This window comes from Hemiscyllium ocellatum, chromosome 14, assembly GCF_020745735.1.
Source record: "Hemiscyllium ocellatum isolate sHemOce1 chromosome 14, sHemOce1.pat.X.cur, whole genome shotgun sequence".
Classification (NCBI taxonomy): Eukaryota; Metazoa; Chordata; class Chondrichthyes; order Orectolobiformes; family Hemiscylliidae; genus Hemiscyllium; species Hemiscyllium ocellatum.
The window spans coordinates 65,067,710-65,093,885 of NC_083414.1; the positions used below are offsets into that span (position 1 = coordinate 65,067,710).

General features: G+C 49.1%; 1 protein-coding gene across 1 annotated transcript in view; it reads left to right on the plus strand.

Annotated features, from left to right (window-relative positions):
• grip2b (glutamate receptor interacting protein 2b) overlaps positions 1-26,176 on the plus strand; it is a gene marked incomplete at its 5' end in the record, with an annotated part of 257,289 nt that overhangs the window by 46,711 nt on the left and 184,402 nt on the right. The window contains 4 exons of the mRNA XM_060835042.1: positions 105-250; positions 8,686-8,772; positions 10,013-10,088; positions 10,568-10,713. Of these exons, the coding sequence (XP_060691025.1) occupies positions 105-250; positions 8,686-8,772; positions 10,013-10,088; positions 10,568-10,713 (455 nt within the window). The remainder of the gene's footprint in view (positions 1-104; positions 251-8,685; positions 8,773-10,012; positions 10,089-10,567; positions 10,714-26,176) is intronic.

Below are 26,176 nucleotides of genomic sequence, written 5' to 3' on the forward strand. Positions count from 1 at the left end.
CAACCCCCGAAGAGAGTAATCCTGTGTGGGTGGTGCATCTTGCAATTTTATTGTCAAACCAGTCTGCCTTACTGCGCCTTCATTGATCCAATTCCTCATTGTAGGAGTGACCAGCTAAATATTGGAGACTACATCAAGTCAGTTAATGGGATCAACTTGACCAAACTCCGGCACAACGAGATTATCAGCCTGCTGAAGAACGTGGGAGAACGGGTGGTCCTTGAAGTGGAATATGAGCTTCCCCCTGTTGGTGAGAGCATGAAGCCTCCTGTTCTTTTAAACAAAGACTAACCAGAATGGGCTGAGTCAGGATTATAGACCATGGACATCTGGTGGTGCCTTAATGTTGTTACTGTACTGTCTCATATCCATTCAAAGTGAGGGAAGGTTTTTGGGGGTGGGGTGGAATGGGAATAAAAAGGATCCTTTTCAGGGCTCCTTGTCAGCCTTACCTCTACCCCAAGTCATGTATAGTGTGGCTAGACACACAGTGCTATACCCTCTGCTGTTCCCAATTACACCTCAACCTCAATCCTCAACAAGGCCTTCCCCCTCAGAATCACCAGATAGGTTCTGACGCTGAGTACCCATTTACCCCAGTAGATCTCAGTGTTCCTGAAGAGCAGCCCTCCTCCAGCATTGTAACAGCTGTCTGGCCTAGGCTGTGGTTGTCTCTACCAGAACCATTTGAGATACCATCGGTAAATTCACTGCTACCAATCCGTCCGACCAGGATTTGACCAAGTTACAGAAATCAAGTGGGGAGCAATGACCACATGAAATCCTTGGCAGGCAGCAGGCTCAGTTTGTTGAACAAAGAACTAGAACTAATCTAGAACATCATAGTGAGTTCCATCTGAGTTCAATGATAGCCTCATGTGAGCGCACTAGCTAGGATTAAGAGCGAGTACACATGACCATTTGGCTACACTGAGCTTAGTGCTTAGAAACGGGGACTGGAAATTTGGTTAAATCCACCCAGGACCAGTCCTTTATCTCCTAATTGATGGAAATTACTTAGTAATGTAAGTTACTCTTTTCAGTGTAACTGCCTTGTACAACATTCATTCAAATCTAACCTATTTTCTAATCAAACTTTTCACATATGTTATTCCACCCCTCTGGGACAGGTGGGACTTGAACCTGAGCCTCCAGCGATAGGGACACTACTCTTGTATCACAAGAGAGTCCAACTCTGTATATATATGCCCTGTAAAGACTGACACAAAGTCAGTATCAATTTGTTTGGGATTGCCTGTGTTTGTAGTTATTTTTCCTAATCAACCTGCTCAGACATGGTATTCCACACTATAAGGCTCTGGTCAGACCGCATTTGGAATATGGTGAGCTGTTTTGGGCCCCGTATCTAAGGAATGACATACTGGCATTGGAGGACTCCAGAATAGGTTTCCATGAATGATCCCGTGGATGAGGGGCTTGTCATATGAGAAGCAATTGAAGATTCAATCAGGAGAGAAAGGGATAGAGAAAGAATCATAGAGATTGATGGTAAGAGATGGAGAGAATCATAGAGAGATGGACAGACTGAGAGGGAGAACCAGAGGCTAAAAGATGAACAGACCAAGAAAATCAGAGAGAGTGAGGGAGATACAGATGATCGGGAAACCAATTTTTCTGCACTTTTACAAACGAAACAGCCTACAAGGTGGCCAGGTTGGGATTCTAAAGTGCATGTTGGTTTTGTCTGCATTTAACACAAAATATCTTCTCATCAAAGAATGAATGGGCACTTCGGGATTCATTAAGCAGTTGATAGTGACTTAAAATATCTGCTAATGTTTATTAAGAAGGCTCCATGACAGTTTGGTGTCTAATGCTACACGTAATGCCCTTCCCTAAGAGTGCCCCAGCAGATTGGATATTAAGGATGAATATTCAATGCTGTAAGTTTATAAAAAAGTAAAAAATAAGTTCCAAACAACACTTCTTCTATTGAATGGTGATCCCTTAAGATATTACCACCTGTCCTCTTGTTCACCGTACAGCACTTCAGTCACAGAATCTAAATCAGCACCCATGTGTGACATTTGACACAGCTATCTAACGTTGCATCCTCAGAACCACCAAATCATTGACGGTTTTGATGATTGAAAGCTTACAGTGTATTTTCTGTCCTGTTAGTGTCGGCTTTTTGATTGTCCCAGGTTGGGAGATGGAGGAATTATTGCTCTCTGAATGCTGGACAGTGGTTGTCTTCCTCACTGGTGGGGATAGAAGCTTTTGCTGTGTTTCTGTGAAGTGAAGACCATTGCTTATACTAACCGGGATGGTACTGCACCTTCCGCCACCTTCATGAGTTGTTGGAGGATGTCACAGAGCAACCAGTTAGAGAGCTCCAGGGTCTGATGTGCTGAAACCTGCCTCCATAAGAAAACAGCAGCAGAGCAACTAGCTACTGTAACAGTCAGAAGTCACATAACACCAGGCTGTAGTCGAACAGGTTTATTTTGGAGCTCTATCCCTTCATCAGGTGAAGTGGAGGGAGGCACATAAAATAAAGTTGGACAGATATTAGGATAGAATCCTATGTTATTGGCACCAATCCAATCTAACCAGCATGGCACTCATCCACGAATTCTATCAACAGACACATCGACCTAGACCCTATGTACCGGCCACTGCAGCGGACAGCAACTGACAACCGGAAGCGGCAGATTCAAACCAGTATAAATGCCGGAGGAATCAGCACAGAAGCGCTTCACAGGAGGCTCCCAAGCACTGAAGATGTCACCTATAAAGGGGACGAAACGTTTGCAACAAAAACTCCCAGCTCGGCGAACAGAACCACAACAACGAGCACCCGAGCTACAAATCTTCTCATGAACTTTGAACACCTACGGGCGAGAGACGCTAAGACAAGCCAGGAAATGGGAATCCTGTGCCAATCACTTAAGCGCCACATATGAACAACTCCGATTCCTGCACGAATGCCGAAAGAATCGAATCCTTCCACCATGTGTCAGATACAGACCACCAGTCAACAATCCACAAGCCAGGGACACAGTCAGACAGAACGGATTCAGGATGATTCAGGTAATGATTACAGACGTTCACAACAGACTTCACAAATACAGACAAGAAATTGCGCGCCAAAAATCGTTAATTTTAAAAACTACCAATCAGGAATGGGCCCGGACCATAGAACAGGCTATCACCATAGTACAGAACAGGACCACACATCGCAAAAAAAAAGCACTAAAATAAAAAATGGCCAAATTAACACACAACGAAAAGGACACCACAACAGAAACCTTGGTTAAAAACCTTTCCCACAGACAGCTCACGGACACGGAAAGAACAATACTGGCCAAGGGACTCAACTACAACCACAGGGATGCCAAGACAGCAGACTTCCTAGCAGCACTGGAATGCACACTCAGGAACAATGGACTGACAGAAGAGACACAACAAACAGTGAGACAAAGTATCGTACCTCTAATAACAAGGAAAAGACAAACACACAACCTCAACACTAAGGAGAAAGAAGCACTAAAATCACTAAGAAACGATAAGACCATAATCATACTACCAGCAGACAAAGGCAGAATGACTGTGATACTGGATAAGTCAGATTATATTCACAAAGCAGAACAACTGCTTGCAGATACCGACACCTACCAAGAGAGGGAGTTTGACCCCACCCCACAGCTCACTAATAGGATAAACAACACACTGAGGAACCTACAAAAAACGGACAGATAATCAGGTTTGACGTATAGAGAATGAAACCTGAAAGCAACAGCACCCCCAGATTCTATGGACTACCTAAAGTACACAAACCAGACATCCCACTCAGACCCATAGTATCACTACCAGGGACACCATCACACAAACTGGCTAAAGAGCTACAGCAGAAACTGAAACACCTGGTTAGCAGATCCAGACACTCTATACAGTCAACACAAGAATTTTTGGACATCATTAGAAATATACACATAGACAAGGAAGAAACCATGGTCTCATTCGATGTAACGGCACTGTTCACCGCTATCGACAAAACCCTAGCCAGAGAAACAATATCTAACCTGCTGGACATACAGAACAGACAACAGGACGCTGAACCTATTAACAAAGACAGCATACTTAAACTACTGGACCTGTGCCTCACAACACACTTCACATTCAACAACCAGATATATGGACAAATCAACGGAACACCCACGGGCTCACCGATCTCCGGACTCATAGCAGAAACAGTAATGCAAAGGTTAGAAAAAACAGTTTTAACACAATTACAACCTAAACTCTGGGTCAGATACGTGGACGACACCTTTGTAATCATTAAAAACACAGAAATAGAGAACACACACCGGATCATCAACGCCACACTCACAGGAATCCGGTTCACGAGAGAGGAAGAAAAGGACAACCAGCTCCCATTCCTGGACGTGATGGTACAAAGAACACCGAACGGAGAATTCACCACGAAGGTATACAGGAAAGCCACACACACAGACCAAGTCCTGAACTATGAAAGCAACCACCCCAACACACACAAACGAAGTTGCATCAGGACATTATTCAAAAGGGCCACAACACACTGCAGCACACCTGAACTACAAAAAGAGGAAGAAGAACACCTATACAAGGTATTCACCAAAAACGGATACTCGCGCAATTTCATTAACAGATGCCTAAGGGAAAGACGACGAAATGAGGACATGCGACAACCCAAAGGACTGGCCACACTCCCATACATCAGGAGCATTTCTGAACTGACAGCCAGACTGCTGCGACCACTAGCACTCATAACAGCACACAAACCAACAGCCACTCTCAGACAACAACTCACCAGGACAAAGGACCCGATACCCAGCAGGAGTAAAACCAACGTAGTGTACAAAATCCCATGCAAGAACTGCACAAAACACTACATAGGACAAACAGGAAGACAGCTAACAACCCGCATCCATGAACACCAACTAGCACGAAACGACACAACCAGCTATCCCAAGTAGCCATACACTCAGATGACAAACAGCATGAATTCGATTGGGACAACACCACTATTATAGGGCAGGCCAAACAGAGAACAGCCAGGGAATTCCTAGAGGCATGGCACTCATCCACAAATTCTATCAACAGACACATCGATCTAGACCCTATATACCGGCCACTGCAGCAGACAGCAACTGACAACCGGAGGAATCAGCACAGAAGTGCTTCACAGGAGGCTCCCAAGCACTGAAGATGTCACCTGGACAGGGGACGAAACGTTTGCAACAAAAACTCCCAGCCCGGCGAGCAGAACTACAACAACAAGCACCCGAGCTACAAATCTTCTCACGAACTTCTAACCAGTCCTCTAGCCAACTGAGTGTAAATTGCTTTGGCAAAGTACACTTTTACCTTAAATGTGGCTTGTAGTCCTGGAGAAATAAAAGAAAATGTAGAGGCTTCTGGTTGACCAGGAATCTCTCCTGCCCTTACTGTCTGAGATTAGCATATGCTGGAAGAGCTCACAGGTTGCTGTGTGACCTGTTTGACTATGTTACAATGCGCCTTCCATCTACTGCCATCGGGGATTCAAATCCAAGTGTCTGGCTCAGAGCCACGGGCCTAAATCTCCTTGATTCCACCCCCCAATAAAGTGCTGGCTTGATTTCAAGGGCTGTCACTCTACCACTGGAGCTTATCTTTTGTTCATAGTTTAAGACAGTGCTGAGTGTCCTGTGGCAGAACCCGAACCAAGCACTGGTGAGAAGGTTATTGCTGAGTAAGTGCCATTTCATAACACAGTCAACAACACTCTCCATTACTTTACTAATGATTAACAGTAGACAGATGGGATCACTGGAGGAGGAGGCCAAGATGAAGCACTGACTCAACAGTTCTGCCTGAGGGTGCACTTCATCTTCATCCTTTGTGATAACTTGCTGGATTTTTTGCCCCATCATTCAGGCTGGCCTTCGAGACTGTTTCCCTAGTCAATTGTTTAATTGTCCACCATTCATGACTGGAGATGCAGGACTGCAGAGGTTTCATCTGATCTGTTGGTGGTTTAACTCCATCTGTAGCAGACTGCCTCCACTGTTTAACATGTCCATAGCCTGTATTTTATCCTCATCTGGTTGGCATCACAATTTCAGATATACCTGGTGCTGCTGGCCTGCACTTCTCATTGAGGTGAGCCAATAGTTACTAGGTTTGCAGATGACAGTAAAATTGGAGGTGTAGTGGACAGCGAGGAAGATTAACTCAGAGTACAATGAGATCTTGATCAGATGGGCCACTGGGCTGAGGAATAACAGATGGAGTTTAGATGGAGTTTAATTTAGATAAATGTGAGGAGCTGCATTTTGGAAAGGCAAATCAGGGCAAGACTCCTACATTAAATGGTAAGGTCTTGGAGAGTGTTGCTGAACAGAGACCTTGGAGTGCAGGTTCATAGCTCCTTGAAAGTAGAGTCGCAGTTAGATAGGATAGTGAAGAAGGCTTTTGGTGTGCTTTCAATAATTGGTCAGACTATCGAGTATTGGGGAGGGAAGTCATGTTGTGGCTGTACAGGACATTGGTTAGGCCACCTTTGGAATATGTGTGCAATTCTGGTCTCCTTCCTATCGGAAGAATGTTGTGAAACTTGAAAGGGTTCAGGAAAAGGTTTATAAAGATGTCGCCAGTGTTAGAGAGTTTGAGCTATAAGGAGAGGCTGAATAAGTTGTTTTCATTTGAATGTCGGAAACTGAGGGGTGAGCTTATAGTGGTTTATAAGATCACGAGGGGCATAGATAGTCCAAATAGTCTTTTCCATGAGGTGGGGGAGTCCAGAGCTAGAGGGCATAAGTTTAGGGTGAGAGGGGAAAAATTTTAAAGGGACCTAAGGGGCAACTTTTTCACACAGAGGGTGGTGCGTGTATGGAATGAACTGTCAGAGGAAGTGGAGGAGGCTGGTACAATTACAACATTTAAGAGGCATCTAGATGGGTATATGAGTAGACAGGGTTTAGAGCGACATGGGCCAAGTGCTGGCAAATGGGACTAGATTAGGTTAGGATATCTGGTCAGCATGGACGAGTTGGATCAAAGGGTCTGTTTCTGTGCTGTACATCTCTATGACTCTAATTGCTTAGCTTGATACTAATGGTGGACTGTCATGAGGTTACTTGTCATTGTTGAATTCAATTCTGAGCTACTGATAAAGGGGGCCAGGGAGGGAAGGATGGGCATGGAAGGGTGTGTAAACTTTGTAAGATTCCAGCAAGTGGCTGGAGAGGTGCCATGAGGATCCGAGATGTTTGATGCCAATGTCTATGGTTGGAGGCTGCCAGTGTCCATATAGTGTGGCCTGAGATGTTACAGCTGACCACCGTTGGAGGACCTTAGGGGTAACCCATGAGCTGAAGTCACCAGGTACGCACTCTCATTCCCACGTCAAGCACTCTCGACGTCTGATTTGCTCAGCAGGGTTTGTTATGGACAGGTACCTGTGTATTACTGATATGTGCTGGTGCAGTTAATAAGGTCATTAACAAACAACCTTCCCCCACCCTGCACCAAGAGATAACTCATAGCCACCTGGCTGCCTGGCAGATGCATGAAAGATGTAGCAAATCGTTCCTGACTTTGAGATAGAACTCACGGGAATTCTGACATAACTCTGCCCATTTCTCGCCATAGCCCACACCACTCAGACCTTTTATAAGATTTTGTCTGTGGAATTCATTGCCATGATAATCAGCTCAAGTAGAAACTATATCAGGTTCTCACCCTGAATTGTGTAGGTGGATGAAGGAGTAAGGGGCTGAAGAAATATGGGAGCAGATGGATTGATGTGAATAATGTTCCTGTGTACAGGTGAAATGTTGACCTGGACACATTGGGCAGAAGGGCTTGTTACTGTGTCTTTGGACAAAGCAGCCCACTTAATTGTCACCACATCCACAAAAATGCAACACCGATGCTCAGTAGCAGCAGTATTATACTATCAGTCACTGCAGAAATTCATCAAAATCACTTTCACAATACCTTCCAAACCGATGACCACTTCCATCCGGAAGGACAGGCGCTGCAGATACACGGGAACTCCTCCCTCTGCAAATTCCCCTCCAAAGCACACACTATCCTGACTTGGAAATGTATTGTCATTCGTTCACTCACTATTACAACAAAAGGAGCACTGTAGTTCAGGAAGGCAGCTCACTACTACCTTCTCGAATAACTAGAGACAGGCAATAAATGCTGGCATTCATTCCATGAATGATTTTTTAAAAAAAATCTATGTATTTCTTAATGTCTTACAAACATCTCCTTCTTTTTACCCTGAAGACAAGTTTGTATACAATTCCCAGATGTGTCAGTCATCCGATAGTGTCTCACTCAAGTTGCCATTCAGGTGAGGCTTGACAATGAATGCCAAATGAGTGATGTCACAAGTCCATCTGGGCCTACCTTCAACTGATGTACATGTGGAGGTATTTGGCCCTCAGTTACTGGACAGCAGTCAACAGAAGTAATCCTGGCTGGTTTTACGGATAGTTCACCTCTGTAATTCAAAGGTAAGCCAAAAGTAACATCTCCACTGCTATCTTAGTTGTGATCAGCAAGGATCACGCCTGATACCTCCATGGTCTATATGACTCAGCACCAGACTGGCTAAAGACCTGTTCCGTGTAACAAATCCTCTTGTATATTAAAAACAAAATCCTCTTTTGTTTTCTGTTTCAGCTTCAGATAGCAACTCAAGAGTTATTCCAAAGACCATTGAGATCTCGCTCTACAAGGAAGGGAACAGCTTTGGCTTTGTGATGAGGGGTTAGTCATTCTCCTTAATTTCAATGATTCTCTCTTCCTTCAGTTGCTTCTGCAGTCAGTATTTGTCTGATTCAGGCCTGCCTAGTGGAGATACTTTCTGAAAATAAATAATACAGAGATGTTATTACAAGCCTCTGGAGTAGGTGAGTCTTGTACCTGGGCCTCCCATTCCAGAGTTATGGACTTAACCACTACAAAAGGCCTGGGTTCAAATCCCATCTGCTCCAAGGTGTGTAATAACACCTCTGCATAGGTTGGTTAGAAATATAGGTTAAATTTTAAACTCACAAATGATAGAAGAGATGGAGAGCTGCTAATTGAGCAATGTTTACCCTGGGGCTCAGCTGTCTGAATAATCTAATGGATGTCTGGGCTCTCAGACAAGAATGCACAATGAGAGTTGGCTGAGGGATCAGATAAGGTCTCAGTTCAGCATCTGATCAGAAAGGTGACATCTGTTTGTACTGTACTACCTCAGTACTATGGCAGGTGCTAGCCTAGACACATACTCAGGCTTCATGGCGATGAACTCAACCCACTTCCTTACCACTCTGAGGTGACAGTCTTACTTCCAGGGCTAAACTGAGATCTTTCCAGAAGTGAAGATGAAACCTTTGATTCAGAAAGGAACACACTACATTAATACAACGTAACAAACAAAAAGAATCTGTAAGCCTCTTCTACTCAGAGAAGAGATATCTGAAAGAGAAGTCTCCCACTTTGTGGGCGGCACGGTGGCACAGTGGTTAGCACTGCTGCCTCACAGCACCTGTAGACCCGGGTTCAATTCCCGACTCAGGCGACTGACTGTGTGGAGTTTGCACGTTCTCCCCGTGTCTGTGTGGGTTTCCTCCGGGTGCTCCGGTTTCCTCCCACAGTCACAAAGATGTGCGGGTCAGGTGAATTGGCCAAGCTAAATTGCCCGTAGTGTTAGGTAAGGGGTAAATGTAGGGGTATGGGTGGGTTGCGCTTCGGCGGGTCGGTGTGGACTTGTTGGGCCGAAGGGCCTGTTTCCACACTGTAAGTCTAATCTAATCTAAGATGTCTCCCACTCAGATCCAAAGAGCTGGTGTACACCCACTTGATCAGGGCTCTTTATGTCTGTGTCTTGCCCACATACCTTCTCAGCCAGCTCATTCTGTGCTAGGGTCAGGGACCGGAGAAGCAATCAGATGGGAGAGCAGGTGATTGTCTCTTTAAAACAGCAGAAGCTCTGAGGAAACTGGACGTTGTGTTGCAGGTGGAGCCCATGAAGACTGGAACAAGTCTCGTGCATTGGTGGTGACCCACGTGAGGCATGGTGGGCCTGCGGATAGGTAACAACTGCTGCATGACAGTTTCTCTCTATCTCTCTCGTAAGGATTGGTGTTAGATACTGGGGAGTAACTGGAAGAAAGTACTTGTCCCTCATTGCTTGGGAATGCAGCCATTACTCCAAATGTCTGTTGTTCTGCTGCTTTAGAGTTGGTAACTTTGAGGCATCCATCAACTGTTACAATGGTGTGAATGGCGGAAGTTTAAAGGAGATGCCACTCTTCTGATATCCCTGCTGTAACCCTTCCTTCCCCACCCCGCGCACCCTAATCTCAGCCACACACTTGGCTGTGGGCTTGATGGGAAGTACATCACCAGGGCTCGAAATGAGAGAGAAAAAGAAGGGGATTTTGCTCCTAAGAAGGGGATTCTGTCTCTAGATAATGCCCACTGGTGCCCTAACACCAGCTCCCCAGTCTGTCCTCCCAGTCAAAGAAGGAACAGCCCAAAAAGATAACAATTTTTGTCTGTGTGTTTGCAGAGAGGGGACGTTGAAAGTTGGGGATCGGATATTGAGTGTGGATGGGATTTCACTTCACAATGTCACTCATGGAGAAGCCCTCAACATCATGAGGCAGTGTGGGCAAGAAGCCATCTACCAGATCGAGTATGATGTCAACGTCATGGGTAAGGAATGTGTTGCCGTGTTGGTGGAAGTCTTTTTACAGGGGTGCAGGAGTGGAGGAGGTGCTCACATATAATGGAAAATGTTCTTGATTAACACTTGATCATCAGAATATTCTCCAATCCACATGCCATACAGTCTCATCACCAGCCAACACAGAGAGCTGACCAGCTTCTGGGCACCAGATGTGGACCTGGTAGCAACAAGGGACTGGGAGGTGAGAGAAACTCAAGGAGGGTACACACAGCAGTACTCAAGGAGGAGTACAAGTCTGGAGTCTGCCAAAGCACAGCCCTTATCCAGACTAGAGTTCAGTCTTGTACTTTTCCTAGACTCCATCCATTCCCATCAAGGGGAATTTTGAACAAGTGTCACGCCTTTAACATTCCACCCCCCCCCACCCCAGTCTCTTTTGTGCCTTAACTTACAGTTTCTTCTGAAAGGTAGGCTCCCCAAGATTGGAGCACTCATGAGTGGCTGCATTGAAGTGTTAGCCTTTAACTTGTGCTCCGTCTCTAAGGTGGGGTAAACATAGGGGGTAAACTACAGAAATGCCCCCTCTTCCCCCATTGGGGGATTTGAAGTTGGGCGAAGACTCCTTCCTGAACTAAAAGCCGGTCTGCCCGCTGACTTGTTGCCCACCTCCAGCTATATTCCAAAAGAGGCATCAAGCCAGGTCAACCTGTGAGCCTACTGAAGTAGACAATTAATGGCCACTAAGGGTCTCATTCCCCTTGTACTGTTTTAATTCAAGTGGCAGGGAAATGTTGGAACAAGGGGGCAGCCTAACAGCTTTCACTGTGCAGGGTGCTATCCAGCAGGCAAAGAGTTACCTCCTTCCAGGACTGGGGGATGACATCACTAGATCTATTGAAGGCATTTTTCCATGGAGTCATAGCCACCCACCCTTCCTATAAACCTCCTCCCCGAACCTCTATAAGATACACTCACTCCTTCCAATAACAACCCTCACTGTGGTCTGCCAGGCCCCATTTTCATCTGAACGCTAGATTTATGACATTTCTTCTCCAGCACCGCCCAGGAAAGAAGGCTCTTTGTGTTTTCCAATCGCGACGAAGGCATCTGTTACAAACTGCCTAAGATGGAACATTGCTCCTCCTTGAGAACTCTACCTCAGTCCTCTCTGTTAAAAGAAACCTTTTTCTTTACCTACCAACCATGGTGGATTTGCAGTACAGAGGAACCTCGATTAGCCGGCATTCGATAATCCAAATTTCGGATTATCCAACAAGATCGGCACGGTGGCACAGTGGTTAGCACTGCTGCCTCACAGCCCCAGAGATACGGGTTCAATTCCCGCCTCAGGCGACTGCCTGTGTGGAGTTTGCATGTTCTCCCCGTGTCTGCGTGGGTTTCCTCCGGGTGCTCCGGTTTCCTCCCACAGTCCAAAGATGTGCGGGCCAGGTGAATTGGCCATGCTAAATTGCCCGTAGTGTTAGGTAGGGGGTAAATGTATGGGTGGGTTACACTTCGGCGGGTCGGTGTGGACTTGTTGGGCTGAAGGGCCTGTTTCCACACTGTAAGTAATCTAATCTAATCACAATTTCCCGATGCTTGGCTAAACAATGTTATCTGACATACTCCTCACCCGTGTCCTTCAGATTATTTGTATAATTCTCTGTATTTGTTTGGCATTGATGGCTTTGCCATATATTTAATGATGACACTGCTCCTGCAATTGTTCATATGTAAATAACCATAGATCCTACTAGAGAGTGCATCGTAATCAAGGCTGACATGAAAGTTGCTGTCCCTTTTCATTGATTCATCTCAGGTTTCAGTGTCTACATTGAAAAGCAGATCTATAGACTGGATTGTACCCTTGACTGGAAGGTCTGTTAATGCTAACGACCCAAAGACACTCGGAGTGACATTGACAATAATTGTTGTCAGGAATCAGTCTTTTCCCTTGTGGTTAAGGCAGACAAAGTCATGTTCAGATGTGATCGTTTCCAGGAAAAAACACCTGGCAGGCACCCACTGATCAAACTTGCACATCAACTTCATTGGGGTGAGGGCCAGAATGGGTATAGGACACGGTAATGCAGCATGGACACTGTGATACTGTACCCCAGCATGGACACTGTGATACTGTACCCCAGCGTGGCACACTGTGATACTGTACTCCAGCATGGACACTGTGATACCGTACCACAGCGTGGACACTGTGATACTGTACCCTAGAATGGACACTGTGATAATACTCCCCAGTGTGGACACTGTGATACTGTACCCTAGTATGGACACTGTGATACTAAACCACAGCGTGGACACTGTGATACTGTACCCCAGCATGGACACTGTGATACTGTACCCCAGCATGGACACTGCGATACTGTACCCCAGTATGGACACTGTGATACGATGCCCCAGCGTGGACACTATGATATAATACCTCAGCATGGACACTGTGATACTGTACCCCAGCGTGGACACTGCAATACTGTAACCCAGCATGGACACTGTGATACTATACCCCAGCATGGACACTGTGATACAATAACCCAGCATGCACACTGTGATACTATACTCCAGCGTGGACACTGTGATACGGTACCCCAGCGGGGACACTGTGATACTGTACCCCAGAATGGACACTGTGATACTATACCCCAGCATGGACACTGTGATACAATAATCCAGCATGGACACTCTGATACTATACTCCAGCGTGGACACTGTGATACTGTACCCCAGCGTGGACACTGTGGTACTGTACCCCAGCATGGACACTGCGATCCTGTACCCCAGTATGGACACTGTGATATGATACCCCAGCGTGGACACTGCGATACTGTACCCCAGCGTGGACACTGTGATACTATACCCCAGCGTGGACACTGTCATATTGTAACCCAGCGTGGACACTGTGATACTATACCCCAGCGTGGACACTGCAATACTGTACCCCAGCGTGGATACTGCGATACTGTACCCCAGCGTGGACACTGTGATACTGTACCCCAGCGTGGACACTGTGGTACTGTACCCCAGCATGGACACTGCGATCCTGTACCGCAGTATGGACACTGTGATATGATACCCCAGCGTGGACACTGCGATACTGTACCCCAGCGTGGACACTGTGATACTATACCCCAGCGTGGACACTGTCATATTGTAACCCAGCGTGGACACTGTGATACTATACCCCAGCGTGGACACTGCAATACTGTACCCCAGCGTGGACACTGTGATACTGTACCCCAGCGTAGACACTGCGATACTGGACCCCAGCATGGACACTGTGATACTGTACCATAGCGTGGACACTATGATAATATAACCCAGCGTGGACACTGCGATACTGTACCCCAGCATGGACACTGTGATATTGTAGCCCAGCGTGGACACTGTGACACTGTACCCCAGCATGGACACTGTGATACTGTACCCCAGCACGGACACTGTGATACTGTACCCCAGCATGGACCTGAGATACAGCACCCCAGCATGGACACTGTGATACTGTAGCCCAGCATGGACACTGTGATACTATGCCCCAGCGTGGACACTGTGATACTGTACCCCAGCGTGGACACTGTGATACCGTAGCCCAGCATGGACACTGTGATACTGTACCCCAGCATGGACATTGTGATACTATAACCCAGCGTGGACACTGTGATAATATACCCCAGCGTGAACACTGTGATACAATACCCCAGCGTGGGCACTGTGATACTATACCCCAGCGTGGACACTGTGATACTGTACCCCAGCGTGGACACTGTGATACTATACCCCAGCGTGGACACTGTGATACAATACCCCAGCGTGGACACTGTGATATTGTACCCCAGCGTGGACACTGCGATATTGTACCCCAGCGTGGACACTGTGATACTATACCCCAGCATGGACACTGTGATACAATAACCCAGCATGGACACTGTGATACTGTACCCCAGCGGGGACACTGTGATACTGTACCCCAGCATGGACACTGTGATACTATACCCCAGTATGGACACTGTGATGTGATAGTAAAAAATGAGGTCTGCAGATGCTGGAGATCACAGCTGCAAATGTGTTGATGTGATACCCCAGTGTGGACACTGCGATACTGTACCGCAGCGTGGACACTGTGATACTATACCCCAGCGTGGACACTGTCATACTGTACCCCAGCGTGGACACTGCGATACTGTACCCCAGCGTGGACACTGTGATACTATACCCCAGCGTGGGCACTGTCATACTGTACCCCAGCGTGGACACTGTGATACTATACCCCAGCATGGACACTGCGATACTGTACCCCAGCGTGGACACTGTGATACTGTACCCGAGCGTGGACACTGCGATACTGTACCCCAGCATGGAAACTGTGACACCGTACCCCAACGTGGACACTGCAATACTATACCCCAGCATGGACACTGCGATACTGTACCCCAGCGTGGACACTGTGATACTGTACCCCAGCATGGAGACTGTGATACTGTACCCCAGCGTGGACACTGTGGTACGATACCCCGGCTTGGACACTGTGATACTGTACTCCAGCGTGGACACTGCGATACTGTACACGGCATGGACACTGTGATACTGTACCCCAGCGTAGACACTGCGATACTGTACCCCAGCATGGACACTGTGATACTGTACCATAGCGTGGACACTATGATAATATAACCCAGCGTGGACACTGCGATACTGTACCCCAGCATGGACACTGTGATACTGTACCCCAGCATGGACACTGTGATACAGGACCCCAACGTGGACACTGTGATACAACAACCCAGCATGGACTCTGTGATACTGTATCCCAGCATGGACACTATGATACAATACCCCAACGTGGACACTGTGATACTGTACCCCAGCGTGGACACTGTGATACTATACCCCAACGTGTACACTGTGATATTATACCCCAGCGTGGACACTGTGATACTATACCCCAACGTGGACACTGTGATATTATGCCCCAGCGTGGACACTGCGATACTGTAACCCAGCATGGACACTGTGATACTATAACCCAGCGTGGACACTGTGATACTATACCCCAACGTGGACACTGTGATATTATGCCCCAGCGTGGACACTGCGATACTGTAACCCAGCATGGACACTGTGATACTATACCCCAGCATGGACACTGTGATACAATAACCCAGCATGGACACTGTGATACTGTACCCCAGCATGGACACTGTGATACTATACCCCAGTATGGACACTGTGATATGATACCCCAGCGTGGACACTGCGATACTGTACCCCAGCGTGGACACTGTGATACTATACCCCAGCGTGGGCACTGTCATACTGTACCCCAGCGTGGACACTGTGATACTATACCCCAGCATGGACACTGCGATACTGTACCCCAGCGTGGACACTGTGATACTGTACCCGAGCGTGGACACTGCGATACTGTACCCCAGCATGGAAACTGTGACACCGTACCCCAACGTGGACACTGCGATACTATACCCCAGCATGGACACTGCGATACTGTACCCCAGCGTGGACACTGTGATACTGTACCCCAGCATGGAGACTGTGATACTGTACCCCAGCGTGGACACTGTGGTACGATACCCCGGCTTGGACACTGTGATACTGTACTCCAGCGTGGACACTGCGATACTGTACACGGCATGGACACTGTGATACTGTACCCCAGCGTAGACACTGCGATACTGTACCCCAGCATGGACACTGTGATACTGTACCATAGCGTGGACACTATGATAATATAACCCAGCGTGGACACTGTCATACTGTACCCCAGCGTGGACACTGTGATATTATGCCCCAGCGTGGACACTGCGATACTGTAACCCAGCATGGACACTGTGATACTATACCCCAGCATGGACACTGTGATACAATAACCCAGCATGGACACTGTGATACTGTACCCCAGCATGGACACTGTGATACTATACCCCAGTATAGACACTGTGATATGATACCCCAGCGTGGACACTGCGATACTGTACCCCAGTGTGGACACTGTGATACTATACCCCAGCGTGGACACTGTCATACTGTACCCCAGCGTGGACACTGCGATACTGTACCCCAGCGTGGACACTGTGATACTGTACCCCAGCGTGGACACTGCGATACTGTACCCCAGCGTGGACACTGTGATACTGTACCCCAGCGTGGACACTGCGATCCTGTACCCCAGCGTGGACACTGTGATACTATACCCCAGCGTGGACACTGTCATACTGTACCCCAGCGTGGACACTGCGATACTGTACCCCAGCGTGGACACTGTGATACTATACCCCAGCGTGGACACTGCGATACTGTACTCCAGCATGGAGACTGTGATACTGTACCCCAGCATGGACACTGTGTGTACGATACCCCGGCTTGGACACTGTGATACTGTACTCCAGCGTGGACACTTCGATACTGTACACGGCATGGACACTGTGATACTGTACCCCAGCGTAGACACTGCGATACTGTACCCCAGCATGGACACTGTGATACTGTACCATAGTGTGGACACTATGATAATATAACCCAGCGTGGACACTGCGATACTGTATCCCAGCATGGACACTGTGATATTGTAGCCCAGCGTGGACACTGTGACACTGTACCCCAGCATGGACACTGTGATACTATACTCCAGCATGGAGACTATGATACTGTACCCCAGCATGGACACTGTGGTACGATACCCCGGCTTGGACAGTTTGATACTGTACCCCAGCGTAGACACTGCGATACTGTACCCCAGCATGGACACTGTGATACTGTACCATAGCGTGGACACTATGATAATATAGCCCAGCGTGGACACTGTGATACTGTACCCCAGCACGGACACTGTGATACTGTAGCCCAGCATGGACCTGTGATACAGCACCCCAGCATGGACACTGTGATACTGTAGCCCATCTTGGACACTGTGATATTATGCCCTAGCGTGGACACTGTGATACTGTACCGCAGCGTGGACACTGTGATACCGTAGCCCAGCATGGACACTGTGATACTGTACCCCAGCGGGGACACTGTGATACTGTACCCCAGCATGGACACTGTGATACTATACCCCAGTATGGACACTGTGATATGATACCCCAGCGTGGACACTGCGATACTGTACCCCAGTGTGGACACTGTGATGCTATACCCCAGCGTGGACACTGTCATACTGTACCCCAGCGTGGACACTGTGATACTATACCCCAGCGTGGACACTGTCATACTGTACCCCAGCGTGGACACTGCGATACTGTACCCCAGCGTGGACACTGTGATACTGTACCCCAGCATGGACACTGTGATACTATACCCCAGCATGGACACTGTGATGCTATAACCCAGCGTGGACACTGTGATACAATACCCCAGCGTGAACACTGATACAATACCCCAGCGTGGGCACTGTGATACTGTACCCCAGCGTGGACACTGCGATACTAGAACCCAGCATGGACACTGTGATACTATACCCCAGCATGGACACTGTGATACAATAACCCAGCATGGACACTGTGATACTGTACCCCAGCGGGGACACTGTGATACTGTTCCCCAGCGTGGACACTGTGATACCGTACCCCAGCGTGGACACTGTCATACTGTACGCCAGCGTGGACACTGTGATACTATACCCCAGCGTGGACACTGCGATACTGTACCCCAGCGTGGACACTGCGATACTGTACCCCAGCGTGGACACTGTGATACTGTACCCCAGCGTGGACACTGCGATCCTGTACCCCAGCGTGGACACTGTGATACTGTACCCCAGCGTGGACACTGCGATACTGTACCCCAGCGTGGACACTGTGATACTGTACCCCAGCGTGGACACTGTGATACTATACCCCAGCGTGGACACTGCGATACTGTACTCCATCATGGAGACTGTGATACTGTACCCCAGCATGGACACTTCGATACTGTACACGGCATGGACACTGTGATACTGTACCCCAGCGTAGACACTGCGATACTGTACCCCAGCATGGACACTGTGATACTGTACCATAGTGTGGACACTATGATAATATAACCCAGCGTGGACACTGCGATACTGTACCCCAGCATGGACACTGTGATATTGTAGCCCAGCGTGGACACTGTGACACTGTACCCCAGCATGGACACTGTGATACTGTACCCCAGCACGGACACTGTGATACTGTACCCCAGCATGGACACTGTGATACTATACCCCAGCGTGGACACTGTGATACCGTAGCCCAGCATGGACACTGTGATACTGTACCCCAGCATGGACACTGTGATAGTATAACCCAGCGTGGACACTGTGATAATATACCCCAGCGTGAACACTGTGATACAATACCCCAGCGTGGGCACTGTGATACTATACCCCAGCGTGGACACTGTGATACTGTACCCCAGCATGGACACTGTGATACTATACCCCAGCGTGGACACTGTGATACTGTACCCCATCGTGGACACTGCGATACTGTAACCCAGCATGGACACTGTGATACTATACCCCAGCATGGACACTGTGATACAATAACCCAGCATGGACACTGTGATACTGTACCCCAGGGGGGACACTGTGATACTGTACCCCAGCATGGACACTGTGATACTATACCCCAGTATGGACACTGTGATATGATACCCCAGCGTGGACACTGCGATACTGTACCCCAGCATGGACACTGTGATACTGTACCATAGCGTGGACACTATGATAATATAACCCAGCGTGGACACTGTGATACTGTACCCCAGCACGGACACTGTGATACTGTAGCCCAGCATGGACCTGTGATACAGCACCCCAGCATGGACACTGTGATACTGTAGCCCATCTTGGACACTGTGATACTATGCCCCAGCGTGGACACTGTGATACTGTACCGCAGCGTGGACACTGTGATACCGTAGCCCAGCATGGACACTGTGATACTGTACCCCAGCGGGGACACTGTGATACTGTACCCCAGCATGGACACTGTGATACTATACCCCAGTATGGACACTGTGATATGATACCCCAGCGTGGACACTGCGATACTGTACCCCAGTGTGGACACTGTGATGCTATACCCCAGCGTGGACACTGTCATACTGTACCCCAGCGTGGACACTGTGATACTGTAGCCCAGCATGGACCTGTGATACAGCACCCCAGCATGGACACTGTGATACTGTAGCCCATCTTGGACACTGTGATACTATGCCCCAGCGTGGACACTGTGATACTGTACCGCAGCGTGGACACTGTGATACCGTAGCCCAGCATGGACACTGTGATACTGTACCCCAGCGGGGACACTGTGATACTGTACCCCAGCATGGACACTGTGATACTATACCCCAGTATGGACACTGTGATATGATACCCCAGCGTGGACACTGCGATACTGTACCCCAGTGTGGACACTGTGAATCTATACCCCAGCGTGGACACTGTCATACTGTACCCCAGCGTGGACACTGTGATACTATACCCCAGCGTGGACACTGTCATACTGTACCCCAGCGTGGACACTGCGATACTGTACCCCAGCGTGGACACTGTGATACTGTACCCCAGCATGGACACTGTGATACTATACCCCAGCATGGACACTGTGATGCTATAACCCAGCGTGGACACTGTGATACAATACCCCAGCGTGAACACTGATACAATACCCCAGCGTGGGCACTGTGATACTGTACCCCAGCGTGGACACTGCGATACTAGAACCCAGCATGGACACTGTGATACTATACCCCAGCATGGACACTGTGATACAATAACCCAGCATGGACACTGTGATACTGTACCCCAGCGGGGACACTGTGATACTGTTCCCCAGCGTGGACACTGTGATACCGTACCCCAGCGTGGACACTGTCATACTGTACCCCAGCGTGGACACTGTGATACTATACCCCAGCGTGGACACTGTGATACTGTACCCCAGCGTGGACACTGCGATACTGTACCCCAGCGTGGACACTGTGATACTGTACCCCAGCGTGGACACTGCGATCCTGTACCCCAGCGTGGACACTGTGATACTATACCCCAGCGTGGACACTGTCATACTGTACCCCAGCGTGGACACTGCGATACTGTACCCCAGCGTGGACACTGTGATACTGTACCCCAGCGTGGACACTGTGATACTATACCCCAGCGTGGACACTGCGATACTGTACTCCAGCATGGAGACTGTGATACTGTACCCCAGCATGGACACTGTGTGTACGATACCCCGGCTTGGACACTGTGATACTGTACTCCAGCGTGGACACTGTGATACTGTACACGGCATGGACACTGTGATACTGTACCCCAGCGTAGACACTGCGATACTGTACCCCAGCATGGACACTGTGATACTGTACCATAGTGTGGACACTATGATAATATAACCCAGCGTGGACACTGCGATACTGTACCCCAGCATGGACACTGTGATATTGTAGCCCAGCGTGGACACTGTGACACTGTACCCCAGCATGGACACTGTGATACTGTACCCCAGCACGGACACTGTGATACTGTACCCCAGCATGGACACTGTGATACTATACCCCAGCGTGGACACTGTGATATTGTAGCCCAGCGTGGACACTGTGACACTGTACCCCAGCATGGACACTGTGATACTATACTCCAGCATGGAGACTATGATACTGTACCCCAGCATGGACACTGTGGTACGATACCCCGGCTTGGACAGTTTGATACTGTACCCCAGCGTAGACACTGCGATACTGTACCCCAGCATGGATACTGTGATACTGTACCATAGCGTGGACACTATGATAATATAACCCAGCGTGGACACTGTGATACTGTAGCCCAGCATGGACCTGTGATACAGCACCCCAGCATGGACACTGTGATACTGTAGCCCATCTTGGACACTGTGATACTATGCCCCAGCGTGGACACTGTGATACTGTACCGCAGCGTGGACACTGTGATACCGTAGCCCAGCATGGACACTGTGATATGATACCCCAGCGTGGACACTGCGATACTGTACCCCAGTGTGGACACTGTGATGCTATACCCCAGCGTGGACACTGTCATACTGTACCCCAGCGTGGACACTGTGATACTATACCCCAGCGTGGACACTGTCATACTGTACCCCAGCGTGGACACTGCGATACTGTACCCCAGCGTGGACACTGTGATACTGTACCCCAGCATGGACACTGTGATACTATACCCCAGCAAAGACACTGTGATGCTATAACCCAGCGTGGTCACTGTGATACAATACCCCAGCGTGAACACTGATACAATACCCCAGCGTGGGCACTGTGATACTGTACCCCAGCGTGGACACTGCGATACTATAACCCAGCATGGACACTGTGATACAATAACCCAGCATGGACACTGTGATACCGTACCCCAGCGTGGACACTGTCATACTGTACCCCAGCGTGGACACTGTGATACTATACCCCAGCGTGGACACTGCGATACTGTACCCCAGCGTGGACACTGTGATACTGTACCCCAGCGTGGACACTGCGATACTGTACCCCAGCGTGGACACTGCGATCCTGTACCCCAGCGTGGACACTGTGATACTGTACCCCAGCGTGGACACTGTGATACTATACCCCAGCGTGGACACTGCGATACTGTACTCCAGCATGGAGACTGTGATACTGTACCCCAGCATGGACACTGTGTGTACGATACCCCGGCTTGGACACTGTGATACTGTACTCCAGCGTGGACACTTCGATACTGTACACGGCATGGACACTGTGATACTGTACCCCAGCGTAGACACTGCGATACTGTACCCCAGCATGGACACTGTGATACTGTACCATAGTGTGGACACTATGATAATATAACCCAGCGTGGACACTGCGATACTGTACCCCAGCATGGACACTGTGATATTGTAGCCCAGCGTGGACACTGTGACACTGTACCCCAGCATGGACACTGTGATACTGTACCCCAGCACGGACACTGTGATACTGTACCCCAGCATGGACACTGTGATACTATACCCCAGCGTGGACACTGTGATATTGTAGCCCAGCGTGGACACTGTGACACTGTACCCCAGCATGGACACTGTGATACTATACTCCAGCATGGAGACTATGATACTGTACCCCAGCATGGACACTGTGGTACGATACCCCGGCTTGGACAGTTTGATACTGTACCCCAGCGTAGACACTGCGATACTGTACCCCAGCATGGACACTGTGATACTGTACCATAGCGTGGACACTATGATAATATAACCCAGCGTGGACACTGTGATACTGTAGCCCAGCATGGACCTGTGATACAGCACCCCAGCATGGACACTGTGATACTGTAGCCCATCTTGGACACTGTGATACTATGCCCCAGCGTGGACACTGTGATACTGTACCGCAGCGTGGACACTGTGATACCGTAGCCCAGCATGGACACTGTGATACTGTACCCCAGCGGGGACACTGTGATACTGTACCCCAGCATGGACACTGTGATACTATACCCCAGTATGGACACTGTGATATGATACCCCAGCGTGCACACTGCGATACTGTACCCCAGTGTGGACACTGTGATGCTATACCCCAGCGTGGACACTGTCATACTGTACCCCAGCGTGGACACTGTGATACTATACCCCAGCGTGGACACTGTCATACTGTACCCCAGCGTGGACACTGCGATACTGTACCCCAGCGTGGACACTGTGATACTGTACCCCAGCATGGACACTGTGATACTATACCCCAGCATGGACACTGTGATGCTATAACCCAGCGTGGACACTGTGATACAATACCCCAGCGTGAACACTGATACAATACCCCAGCGTGGGCACTGTGATACTGTACCCCAGCGTGGACACTGCGATACTAGAACCCAGCATGGACACTGTGATACTATACCCCAGCATGGACACTGTGATACAATAACCCAGCATGGACACTGTGATACTGTACCCCAGCGGGGACACTGTGATACTGTTCCCCAGCGTGGACACTGTGATACCGTACCCCAGCGTGGACACTGTCATACTGTACCCCAGCGTGGACACTGTGATACTATACCCCAGCGTGGACACTGTGATACTGTACCCCAGCGTGGACACTGCGATACTGTACCCCAGCGTGGACACTGTGATACTGTACCCCAGCGTGGACACTGCGATCCTGTACCCCAGCGTGGACACTGCGATCCTGTACCCCAGCGTGGACACTGTGATACAGTACCCCAGCGTGGACACTGTCATACTGTACCCCAGCGTGGACACTGCGATCCTGTACCCCAGCGTGGACACTGCGATACTGTACCCCAGCGTGGACACTGTGATACTGTACCCCAGCGTGGACACTGTGATACTATACCCCACCGTGGACACTGCGATACTGTACTCCAGCATGGAGACTGTGATACTGTACCCCAGCATGGACACTGTGTGTACGATACCCCGGCTTGGACACTGTGATACTGTACTCCAGCGTGGACACTTCGATACTGTACACGGCATGGACACTGTGATACTGTACCCCAGCGTAGACACTGCGATACTGTACCCCAGCATGGACACTGTGATACTGTACCATAGTGTGGACACTATGATAATATAACCCAGCGTGGACACTGCGATACTGTACCCCAGCATGGACACTGTGATATTGTAGCCCAGCGTGGACACTGTGACACTGTACCCCAGCATGGACACTGTGATACTGTACCCCAGCACGGACACTGTGATACTGTACCCCAGCGTGGACACTGTGATATTGTAGCCCAGCGTGGACACTGTGACACTGTACCCCAGCATGGACACTGTGATACTATACTCCAGCATGGAGACTATGATACTGTACCCCAGCATGGACACTGTGGTACGATACCCCGGCTTGGACAGTTTGATACTGTACCCCAGCGTAGACACTGCGATACTGTACCCCAGCATGGACACTGTGATACTGTACCATAGCGTGGACACTATGATAATATAACCCAGCGTGGACACTGTGATACTGTAGCCCAGCATGGACCTGTGATACAGCACCCCAGCATGGACACTGTGATACTGTAGCCCATCTTGGACACTGTGATACTATGCCCCAGCGTGGACACTGTGATACTGTACCGCAGCGTGGACACTGTGATACCGTAGCCCAGCATGGACACTGTGATACTGTACCCCAGCGGGGACACTGTGATACTGTACCCCAGCATGGACACTGTGATACTATACCCCAGTATGGACACTGTGATATGATACCCCAGCGTGGACACTGCGATACTGTACCCCAGTGTGGACACTGTGATGCTATACCCCAGCGTGGACACTGTCATACTGTACCCCAGCGTGGACACTGTGATACTATACCCCAGCGTGGACACTGTCATACTGTACCCCAGCGTGGACACTGCGATACTGTACCCCAGCGTGGACACTGTGATACTGTACCCCAGCATGGACACTGTGATACTATACCCCAGCATGGACACTGTGATGCTATAACCCAGCGTGGACACTGTGATACAATACCCCAGCGTGAACACTGATACAATACCCCAGCGTGGGCACTGTGATACTGTACCCCAGCGTGGACACTGCGATACTAGAACCCAGCATGGACACTGTGATACTATACCCCAGCATGGACACTGTGATACAATAACCCAGCATGGACACTGTGATACTGTACCCCAGCGGGGACACTGTGATACTGTTCCCCAGCGTGGACACTGTGATACCGTACCCCAGCGTGGACACTGCGATACTGTACCCCAGCGTGGACACTGTGATACTGTACCCCAGCGTGGATACTGCGATACTGTACCCCAGCGTGGACACTGTGATACTGTACCCCAGCGTGGACACTGCGATCCTGTACCCCAGCGTGGACACTGTGATACTATACCCCAGCGTGGACACTGCGATACTGTACTCCAGCATGGAGACTGTGATACTGTACCCCAGCATGGACACTGTGTACGATACCCCGGCTTGGAAACTGTGATACTGTACTCCAGCGTGGACACTTCGATACTGTACACGGCATGGACACTGTGATACTGTACCCCAGCGTAGACACTGCGATACTGTACCCCAGCATGGACACTGTGATACTGTACCATAGTGTGGACACTATGATAATATAACCCAGCGTGGACACTGCGATACTGTACCCCAGCATGGACACTGTGATATTGTAGCCCAGCGTGGACACTGTGACACTGTACCCCAGCATGGACACTGTGATACTGTACCCCAGCACGGACACTGTGATACTGTACCCCAGCATGGACACTGTGATACTATACCCCAGCGTGGACACTGTGATACCGTAGCCCAGCATGGACACTGTGATACTGTACCCCAGCATGGACACTGTGATAGTATAACCCAGCGTGGACACTGTGATAATATACCCCAGCGTGAACACTGTGATACAATACCCCAGCGTGGGCACTGTGATACTATACCCCAGCGTGGACACTGTGATACTATA